General features: G+C 42.4%; 1 protein-coding gene across 1 annotated transcript in view; it reads left to right on the forward strand.

The window, feature by feature from the left end:
• Positions 1 to 8,415, forward strand: part of P2RX6 (purinergic receptor P2X 6) — a 42,356-nt gene extending 33,941 nt beyond the window's left edge. Inside the window, exons 8-12 of the mRNA XM_066603186.1 lie at positions 1,061 to 1,170; positions 2,114 to 2,207; positions 2,281 to 2,346; positions 4,065 to 4,142; positions 7,684 to 8,415. Coding sequence (XP_066459283.1) covers positions 1,061 to 1,170; positions 2,114 to 2,207; positions 2,281 to 2,346; positions 4,065 to 4,142; positions 7,684 to 7,749 — 414 coding nt within the window. The 3' untranslated portion in view covers positions 7,750 to 8,415. The remainder of the gene's footprint in view (positions 1 to 1,060; positions 1,171 to 2,113; positions 2,208 to 2,280; positions 2,347 to 4,064; positions 4,143 to 7,683) is intronic.
• Positions 8,416 to 11,648: the final 3,233 nt, after the last annotated feature.

Genomic DNA, 11,648 nt, shown 5'->3' on the forward strand with positions numbered 1-11,648 from the left:
TGTGAACAGGTGAGTATCCAAAAGACTAGCCGTGGCCAGTGTTAGTGGCACAGGTGCAATAACTACTTTAGTTGCCCACCTTTATACCCACTCAAGCTTTGATACGTCCTTCTTGAGTACCAGTGCCCCAAACTTCACAATATTTCATTTGTAGTCTGACCAATGATTTGTAAAGTGGAAGAACAGTGTTCTCATCATGTGCTCCTAGACTTCTTTTAATGCACCCCATGATCCTATTTGCCTTGGCAGCAGCTGCCTGGCGCTGGTTGCTGCAGTTGAGTCTTCCACTACCAGGACCTGTCTAGCCTGCCCAACGATTCTCACTAAAAAAAAAATCGCCCAAAGCCGTCTTTTGAGGGAGAATCGTTGGGTCTAACTGCACGGACATTGTGCAGTTTTCGTTAACGAGTCATTCATCGTTGTCTTTCAGCATGCTAAAAGACAACGATGAGTCTTATCAGGACCATGCGCTGAGTTCTCAGAGGGATACCGCTGATACTATTGTTTCAGCTGGTATCCCACTCAGAGAACACACCCGGAGTATGAAGAAGACAGCACTTCTGCATACCCTGCTTGGAGCGCTCAGCTGTATACCAGCTGTGCGGTCCATGAACACAGCAGGAGTATGCAGAAGACAGTGCTGTGTTCTGCATATCCTGCTCGGAGCGCTCAGCTGTATACCAGCTGTGCGGTCCATGAACACAGCAGGAGTTTGCAGAAGACAGCCCTGCAGCTGTGTTCTGTATAACCCACTAGGAGCGCTCAGCTGGATATGAAGACAACACCTGTATGCAGAAGATAGCGGTCCCGCTTGTCCTCTGCATACAGCGTGAGCCTTCATTTACACACTTATGCAAAGTGAATGCTCAAAACTGTCACTCAACTACAGTTTGAACAAATTTTGAGCAATCATCTTGTCGTGTAAATGCACACAACGATCACTCAGAAGATGTCTTTTGAGCGACTTTTGAGTGCTAATCGTTGTGTCTAAATGGGTCTTTATTGTGTAAAATAAACAATCCATAAAACATATTATAAATATGTTGATAATATATTTTAGGGTGGAGTTGTTGGAATTGATATTATGTGGAACTGTGACTTGGATCAGTCAGAAAGTACCTGTACTCCACAATACTCATTTAGATTGCAAGACCGGAAAAACAACTTTCGGTGAGTTTTCTTATATATTACAAGTACATATTGCTATAAAGAAGACTAAAAAATGCTTTAAAAATACATGTACCACAGGGCTGTCCAACCTGTTTGGTGCATATTCTTTTACAGAATTACTTGAATTTAGAAAGGTCAGTGAGCACACATGCTTATAAGAAACATGGAATAATACCTATTGTGTGGCAGCATTGGTGCAAATCAATGTCAGACCCTTTATACATGTCTTTATAACAATGATTGGGAATTTAAACTTACTGCACACTGATTAAAGGCAAAAACCTGAAACAGCTGTCTGTATATGGATTCTCGCTTGGTTTTCAATTCCCAATCTGGGAAAGCAGGAGTCGGGGGTCCCTGCAACGTATCCCACAACCCCTGTCCCTGCCTACTTGCCTCCACTCCTGGCTAACCCCAGGCGGGCAACTGGGCAACAGTCCCTACACTGGCTAGGGGAATGCTGGGGAAAGCCACAATCCCTGGAAACAGAAAACAAATGGACAGACAAACAGACAACCAGAGCGAAGCACAAAGGGAAAACCGCAAACCAGTCCAGGAGCAAGCCAAGGTCAAGCACTTAAAGTCAGTCCGGAAAAACGCAGTACAGAAGGAGGAGACGAAGTCAGGTCAGGGGAAAAGCCGAGGTCAATAACTAGAAAACAGGAATACAAGGTAACACTGGTGAGTGTAAGGAGCCTATACAAACACTGGCAGTGTCAGGAAGCAACTGAGGGGTTTAAATGCTGTCAGAGCTCCCGCCCCAGAAGCTGATTGGGGCGGAGCACCTGACAGCAGCAGGATGATCAGAAAGTGCTGGGAGAACCTCCATCAGCACTAGCAGACGAGACTAGGTTAGTGGGGATGCAACAGGCTGCCATGGTGAGCTTTGTATAGTTTAACAACTATTTTATAGGACAGTTATAATGTATTATTATTTTTTTAGAATGGCAACTTATTACTGGGATCGAGAAAACCATGAATACAGAGATCTCTTGAAGCTCTATGGGATCCGTTTTGAGATATCTGTGACAGGAGAGGTTTGTGTCTGTATCTAAATTAAATATTGATCTTATTTTTCCAGTTCAATTACATTTTGGTTTCTATATTAAGGTAAGAAAGTTTGGTCTGGTCCCAACAGCCGTAAGCCTTGGAACCGGATGTGCCTTCTTGGGTGCAGTGAGTAATTATTATTGGCTTGCCCTTACAATATATTGGAAAGCATCTTTGCAATATATATCTGCACAATATTAATCTTTTAACTTCTTCACGACTGCCATATGTATAAATACATTTGCGTCATGAGGGTTGTATGGAGCGGTCTTTGGATCGCAGCAGTTAACTATTTATATGCTGCAGTCAAAGGGAACCATGCTTATAAATTTGTAGCTGGAATGGAAAGGTCCCCCTATGATTCTCCATTGGGCCCCCCAAGACGCAATTGCATGGTGCCAATGGGCTAGCATGGCAGCCCAAGCCTAATAAAGGTTGCCATAACTGCCATGCATATGGATGCCTATCAAAGGGAACCTGTCACCAAGTATGAGCACTATAAAGTTCACGTGTCAATTTTACTGCATCATGAATGCTGTAAAAACTAACATTCCCCCATTTGATTTCTTTGAAACATTTTTTTCATTACATTATATGGTGCAAAGTACGGTGCAAGGAAAAGCCTGTAGGCTTTTTTATATTAGATTTGGACAAGTCTGTGTTTTCTCTTAATAATGTGGTGTTTTCAAGTTAAAGGGAACCTGTCATGTCCCCACAGCACTACAAACTAAGTTATGGTGTTGTTACGGGACATGACAGGAAGGCAGGTGATGCATTTTTTATACTCAACTGACACGTACTCCTCTAAAGTCGGCAAGCGGCACGAAAATCTGCCTTTTTTGGAGTCCCGTGCTCACACTCTACCATAGACTTGTATAGGAGAGCGCATAGGACTCTGAAAAAAGTCAGATTCTCGTGCCATGCAACAACTTCAGAGGGGGACACCACTGGATTGCAGAAGCTGGGGAGTATAAAAATTACATCCACTGGCTCCCTGTCACGTCCCCTAACAGCATGATAACCTAGTTTATACTGCTGTAGGGACATGAGGTACTGTTGTATCTTGTCTCCACCAGAAGAATGGGTGGAGACAAGCTGCACGCCAACAACTTGATTGGTTGGGCCAGAGAATAGGTTTCCATTATGTGGCCTCCCGCCTCATCGTGCCACTGACCCCACGGCCGCTCTCCCTGATGCCCTTACCGGCTTCTGCACAAGACGGCACTGGAACAGGGACGGGAGAAGGCAGAGCGCTGGGGGCAGTGACACTCCGACACTCTCCCTTATTCCCTTCCCGCCTCCTGCGCTGGCAGTCTTCTCAGTGCCGTCACATATTGCAAGCATTATGCAACGCCGGCGAGGAGACTGACTTCGCCGGAGAAGGGACGGGAGAAGGCAGAGCATCGGGGGCAGTGACAGTGGGGGAATGCTGTGGAGGCGGGGGATTACAGTGCTGGCAGGGAAGGTCGCCAGGGGAGGTATCACTGTGGACCTACGAGCCCACAGCGGTGCCGGCTTGAGAGGTTACTGACCCGAAAAATTGACAGTTGGAGAATGCAATGGATAAAGAGGAGGAGGGGGGGGGGGCGGGGAACTTACACCGCCGAAGCTGGAAGAGAAGAAGGTCACCAGGGAATTATGACAGCGGAGCTAGGAGCACAGACCAGCGGATTCTCCGGCCCAGGCAATGAAGTTGTGGGCGTTGGTTGTGGGCGTGTAGCTTGTTTCCACCCATTCTTCTGGTAGAAGCAAGATACAACAGTAACAGGACATGACAGGTTCCCTTTAATCCTTTATAGAATCTTTATTAATATTGTTACGTAATAATTATCTTCTCATTGTAGATTACACTTCTATGTGACCTGATACTCCTATATTTGAACAACAAGGCAAATTTCTATTGGAATTGCAAATATGAAGAGGTAGGTAAAGGGCTTTCTTAACTCTTTCATGATCAAGGGTCATTCATGTTCCAGTGTACAGGTCAGTGTACTGTGCGGGATTAATAATCTGTTATTTCAGTAAATTAGACCTTTACGGACACAGTGATACTAATTTTATTGGGAAAACAGATTTCTTTTAACTTTTAATGCTTTTTTCTTTTTGTAATATTTAAAAAGTCTTTATTTCAGTTATTCTCAAGTTTTTTTAGCCCCCGTAGGGGACTTGAACTTTCAGTACTATGGTATGTATTACAGGCTGCCTAAAAAGACATGCCACAGGCACATTTTAATAGGCTAGCAAGCATGGCAGCACTGGGGGCGTCCAGAAGGCTCCAGGCTGCCATGACATCTGGACGGCAACACCACAGTCTTATTGTGGTGGCGCTGTTTGGGATATTTAAATGCTTCTGTCAGAATTGACAGTGGCATTTAAACAGTCAACAGCCGCAATCTGAATTATCTCGGTTGTTGATCGGAGTTGTTGCGGGTAGGTGTCAGCTGTCAACGACAGTCGATACCGCCATTTATGGAGTGGGCTTACCTCCCAAGCTCATGGCATATGCAGCATATGCTGTCGACATCTAAGTGCATTAGGGGTGCAAGAGCTGCATTTGTGTTGGGAAGAGGTTAAGCTGCCTACGTGTATTAAGACCCTTTTACATGGAACGATTATCAAGTCATAATGAATGATAATGGTTCAGTGTAAATACAGCTGACGATCAAACAATGAACTATAAATCGTTTGCTTTTTGTTCATCGTTCATTTTCTGCTGGCATAAAAATCATCGTTGGCTCGTTCTCTATTCGTTCGGCTTGAATACAGATCATTCAGTCGTTTTCAGACACTTATACAGTGAATGTGGACGACTGAACAATTTCTCGTCTGAATGAGCCAACGATTTATCTGCCTGTATAAACTCTGACATCGTTCACCTTCAAACGATAAATCGTTAGGTGTAAACGGACCCTTAAATAAATGTCACTGATAATCTAATGTGAGCATCAGGGTGCAATCAAAAGAATCAAGCTTTTCTTGGATTTCAGCATACCTGATTCTTGTGCTTCATTTACACGGGACGACTGTCTGTTAAACGACTGCATGAGTGCTGACGTCACCGCTAGATGTAAGCGCTCGTGCAGATCACTGCTGAAGTTTCGCTTACTTTATCAGAGCTTCTTTTTATATGAAGTGCTGAGCGAGGAGCGTTTACACACAGCGAGAAGCGAGCGAACTAGCGATGTTTTTTATGCTGGTTGAAAGTGAACGACAAACGGAAAGTGACTGAATAGTGCATGATGGCATTGCATTTACATGTAATGGTTATTGCGCATTTTCGTTAGCTTGACCGAATTTTGCAAGATAACCATCCCATGTATATGGCCCTTTTATTTATGCAAGAGATAAGCTGCAGATATTTGGCCCTATTGAATAAACATATATGATTGGCTGCTGTTTCCTATAAATGAGGACTTCTATGTCTTGAAGTGGTGACGGCTACAGCATATTAAAATACTTTAGGCCGGTCTCACACGACCGAGTTTGTATTGCGGAATCCACGATCGTCACCCGCACGGATGATCTGCGGCATTGCACATACATTCAAACAAATAGAACATTCGCATGTCCGCTCACATGAGCGAACAGCAATTGCAATTTCCACTCGTGGAAATTAAATCACAGCATGTCCAATACTTGCGTGGATTCTGCGCGGATGGCTTCTATTGAATTCAATGGAAGCCATCCAACGCAAAGTCGTGGATTCCGTGTCAGCATCTAACAACAGTGCAAGAAGAAAAAAAAAATTTGAAAAAACAACTTACTGCGCATGTCGATGACGAGCTGTCCGGACCATTCGCAGCACAGATAAATTCAGGTACATACGAATGCCAGACAGGCACAGGGTCGGATTCCACTCCGACGGGGTAATTTTTCTTTTTTTTGGGGGGGTGGGGTTTCTCATCACTTTAAAAAAAATTTTAACTTTTATTTTTCAGTTGAACTAGTTAATGTACCATAAAATGTACTGAAATACTTTAAAAAATTTCTAAGTCGGTTGAAGTAAAAAAAAAACAAAAAAAACAAACACCCAATTGTGCCATCTTTGGGGACATCTTGTTAATACTGCGAACACACTGCTGCAAAAATGACATAACTTTATTCTGTGGGTTAGCAGAATTTAGATACCTAATTTATTTTGTTTTTTTATAAATTTCTAAACTATCTTTAAAAAAATATTTTCTGCTACCATCTTCTGACCACTAGAACTTTTTGTCGATGGGGTTGTGCTAGGGCTCATCTTTTGCAGGATAACCTGTGGTTTCTATTGGTACAATTTTGAAGTACATATGACTTTTTGATTGCTTTTTATTACATTTTTTTCTTGGAAATGTGGTGACCAAAAGGCATAATTTTTGGTCTTGTGTATTTTTTTTTCTGATGACAGTCACCATTCAGGATAAATAATGCATTATTTTGATACATTGGACTTTTATGGATGCTACAATACCAAATATGTTTTTTTATAGATTTGCAAAAAATATATATTTTTTAAACTGTTTTTAATGCATCTTTCTTTATCTTTTTATCTCCTAAAGGGACTTGAGCTTGCGGTCATTTTATCACTTATATCATATACTGCAATACTTCATTATTACAGTATATGGTATTTCTGCTGTCGCCAGCTGTGTGTGTATTTCAAAGACAGCTGAGACCAGCTGTGTGTGTATAGGACTTGGCTTCTGAGTCTACGCCATATTAACCTCTTATACCTAGGACATACATCTATGTCCTGGGGTGCTAAGGGGTGAAGACCTTCTGATATCGCTATCCCACTGTTTCATGCACCTTGATCAGTCTATAAAAGTTTAGATTTATGCAATGTATCGGAGAAGGATTTACAGGATTTATGTGGCATTTATATATAGGCGAACACAGAAATTTTAAAGTGGAGTTTTGGAGTCTGTTGGTTCCAGTGGCAGAGATGACAAACACTGCCTTATATAAGCTGTTCAGAAATTTATGGATAATTAGCAACCTTGGTTAACAACTAATACTAGAGGTGGCCTAAAGTGTACCTATAATTTAATTTTATTAAGTCTTTATGTGATTTTTTTCTCACCCAGTGCTCCAAATCTACTACTTCCCACTCAACCATAGACTCAAGCCAGCACTATCGGGGGGAGCTCATTGGATTGGATTTAAACAGCCCCAATGACTATCCGTCAATAAACTGTGAGCTCCCCCTAGTGGAAGTAACTCTAGAATTTTACGTCTGTCAATTTAGCCTGCTGTCTTTCGTTGTGAATTTCATCCTTGTGGAATCTGCGGTAAAGCCATTGGGTGGATTAAACACGCGTGTCCTTACCTTAAGTAATAACCGTAATAATCCATCATGGCAATAACATACAACAACAAGAACATCTTATTGAGACTGCTTGGGCCAGAGGTGATCATATTTCATGGAGATATTTTGTTCTGAACATTTCAAAAACTTTTCATACGTATTTTATCTTATTTTAGGCTAAACCACCAAAGAGACGAGAAGATACTGAATCAAATCTATTACAACATATAAACACAGACTGAAGATGACCGGGAGTATTTTCTGAGGCCTTATTTATTGATGCAAATGCACAAATTAAACTTGCATTCTGTGAGTATTTTTTACCACGTTGCCTAACTCAACTTGAAGGTTAAACACGTAGGTCAACAAATGTAAAAACACAGGAGACTGTAGAGTGTTAATATGGTTCATTGTATACATTTTCTATGTGAATATTTAGAATGGACTTGAAAGCCTACAGTATTTGTATTTTCCATAAAACAACAATTCTGGGACATGTTTTCTTAGAACTCTGGGTTATGCCATTCCTGTGTTATTCTGTAAATGTACTATATCATTGTCCAATCAGTGCTGACCGTGTGAGGCTAGTTTCAGATGGCCATCATTTGGATGCTTTTTTGCTCCTGTATGAGGCCAAAAGAAGACGGGCCCATGCATTAATATGCTTCCCACTATGGAGCGTATTCGCGCATGAACCTGGCGATCACTTTCTTTTTTCAGACTATTCAAATTTTGCACTATAGTGCGCGAGAAAAAAAAAGCAGGAAGAAAGGTCCTGCCCTATCTTTCTCGCGTGTAGAAAAATTTACTGCAAGAAAGATAGAGCAATTCCTATCTTTTCTCGCATGTAGTATTAAAGTGCGAGAATCCCAATAGTGAAAACGAAACAATTAAAATCAGTGGTTTCGTCTTGTGGCCGTGATTTACACGGCTGCTTAATAGGACTAAAACACGCCCATGTGTTTAAGCCTTTACAGACACAGCACCCTGCTATCTTATGGTTCATCAAACTCGGAATGGGATTCACCATAGGTTTCTACATTGCTCTAGTACTGGCTCTCATGAACCACGGGAGGTCTGCGTGTTGAACCTTTAACCCTTTCCAATCCACTGTCTGACCTCTGAAGACATTATGATTTAAGTCTGTACAGCTCCGATGTTGGAAGATGTCCGTCGGGGTCCTCTCACTATATATTGCCAGCCTCCCTGCTGTCGGAGCCTATCCAACATGTCACCTCATGCAGTACTGGCTTTAGCCAGCATATAGCGCCGTTGTATAACAGCAGAAAAAAAGTAAGCCCCCTAGGAAAACCAGCATATGAATTGGATTGGAAAGGATTAATAAGGCCATTTTTCTGCATCAATATTATGACTGTTTGAAAGCGGCCCCGTGTTCACGAGCGGAGAATCATTGCGATTCTCTGCTCGTGGCTGGCAATTCGCAGCACGCTGCGAATTTATGCGATAGGCTGATCAGCAGAGATCCGTCTGCCGCCTCCTGCTCCTGGGCGGCGGCTCCCGCAGTGGCAATCCGCCGCGGGATACGGCAACGCCCATGGACAGGGGGCCTTAGACTGTGTGGGGACAACTCTGTTGACAAAGTGAAAAATAACACACAGTCTTCAGTTTATTTATACATTTCCAGTAGAACTAACAGATGTATGGCGCAATGGTCTAGACTCTAAGTGTCTAAGTATTCATTAAAATAGCCATGTCAGAGCTGACAGGTTATCTCTGAGTGAATCTAGTGGTATCCTGAGTATGTGCTCACAATGGACTTAGCATAAACTAGTGACAGAGACCCCAATCACAGCATTGGATCGCTTACTTTTTTAGCTTTAGTACTTTTCATAAAATCAGTATTTATCTGTTGTAGCATGTAGTTTGGGATATTGATGAGCTGTGGTTGTCTAACCCCTCTTCCCTTCCACTGATTGACACAGCATAGGGAGAAAGCTGTCAATCATCAGTGTGAGGGTGGAGGCAGCCACAGCTAATGAATATCCCAGACTTCACAACACAAGCACATAGGATTTAATTGTAAGACATACAAGCTGCACACAAAAGGTCCAACATTTTTATAAGATACAATTACAAAATCCCTGCAAGTGTTCTTAGTCTTTAATTTTACTCTGTGGTAGCGATGCAGGAAGATTGGACATTTACTGTCAGTACATTGTTGGGGATCTTAGCAGGGGGACACTTTATTAATCTAAATAAGTCCAAAATGCACTGGTGATTCATTTGATAATATATATTTACCTTGCATCCTAAGTAGCAGCACAATATTGGGGTATTTATGTCCCTGTGTTAAAGTAGGACTGATTGCTGTGTATTTTTTGCGTGAATGAAATGTGTACGTAAAATACGCTCATATGAATGAATCCACCGGGTTCTATTCACTTTGTATTGCGTGCGCAAATGGGTTCGTGTGAATGAGCCCTAAGATTTACACTGAATCATTTTTGTTCCGGTAGTTGCTCAGTTAAGTCGTTTGTGGTGATTCTATTACAGATTTATTCTAGAGCAAACGTGCCCTGTTAATAGATAGTACAACTAAATTATACTGTACTTTTAAGGGCCTCTGTCAACGCCTTTGAGTACCGTAAACTACATTATAGTGCTCAAACATGAGGAATGGGGAGTCAGGGGTGGTACGTTTTATATTCAACCAGTCATAGTAGGTTAGGCTGAATGAAGACAATGTCCATCTAGTTCAGCCTGTTTCCAACCCCGTTCTTGTGATGTGTCCCTGTGATCTTAGCACACAGTATAACGCTTTTCAGGTGGCTGTCCCATAGAGATGAAAGTAAGAGCGCGCACACAGAGCCATCTGAAAAGAGTTGAGCTGTCTGCACGCACCAAGTTCTCGGGGGCACAGCACTTGAACGAGGGACCAGGTGAGTATAGTACATATCTGCCTGGACTCCATGTTCCCTCACCTTTTCAGCTCCATAATGTAATTTATGCTTCTCTTATACTGACAGAAGCCCTTTAAATGGAATTCTAATAAAGAGTACACAATGGCAAAGCTATAGTTATTACTTCTTTAGCTAGAAGCTGAAAACAAATAGCCTGGTCAGTTGCTTTTCTGTGAATATGAATCAAATCAAAGTTGCCTTTTTTTCTCTTTGTTCAGGTAAACACTGATATATTATATAGTTCTTAGTACACCAGGGACTAAAACATATTATATATGGGCACTACAATTGGCCAACACAACCGCATCTAATATTACCATAGAGAGCCCTAATAATGAGCTCCAAGGCAGTCAGATATACTTAGTATTGGTTAATTTAAGGATCCATGGTTGTCTAGGGCTGTGAATGGATTAATGACATAATCCCTGGTGGTCTAGGGCCATGAAGGGGTATCAGTTCCCTGGTAGTCTAGGGGAGAAAAAGCATTAATGTTCCATACCTGTTGTCCAGTGAGTCACTCAACTCTACAGCATGGTCACTTTAGTAGTAAGGTTGAAACTAGAATGGACAGACATACCCCTCTCACACAGACTGTTCCCATATCCCTCTCTCCCACAGATAGCTCCAATGGTTTTCCATCTCTCTTACACAGACTGCTCCCTATGACCCCTACATACTTTCTCACAGACTGCTCTAATGGTTGCTTATGTTTATCACATAAATAGGGACCACGTGAGCACATGTGGGAGAGAAGCATGAGGAGCTATCTTTCACAGACTGCTCCTCATGCCCATTTCTGTTACATAGACTGTTCTCAATACACCCGTGTCATAGATTGCTCCCATGGCCCCCATCTCTTTTACATGGGCTGTTCCCCCACAGACCACTCTCATTATCCCAGATCTCTGTTACACAGACAGCTCTCGCACACCCCCTGCTACACAGAATGCGCATTATGCCTTCTCTCACAAACCGCTCCCCATCCACACAAACTGTTTCCTATACTTCCCCTCTCACAGGACTTGCCTACTAGCATCAGTCCATAGCAGGAAGCTGAACCCTGATTGTTGAGCTTCCCGTTTCCTCCCTGGCCTGATAATAGAGATGAGTGGAGGGAGAAGAGAGAGGACTGTGCAGTTATTTATGGATGCACAATTCTCCTTATGATCGGATGGAAGCAATGCGGATCATTAAGAGAAGAGCTCAGGGGTTCTGTGTGG

Source organism: Eleutherodactylus coqui, chromosome 5 (assembly GCF_035609145.1).
Source record: "Eleutherodactylus coqui strain aEleCoq1 chromosome 5, aEleCoq1.hap1, whole genome shotgun sequence".
Taxonomy (NCBI): Eukaryota; Metazoa; Chordata; class Amphibia; order Anura; family Eleutherodactylidae; genus Eleutherodactylus; species Eleutherodactylus coqui.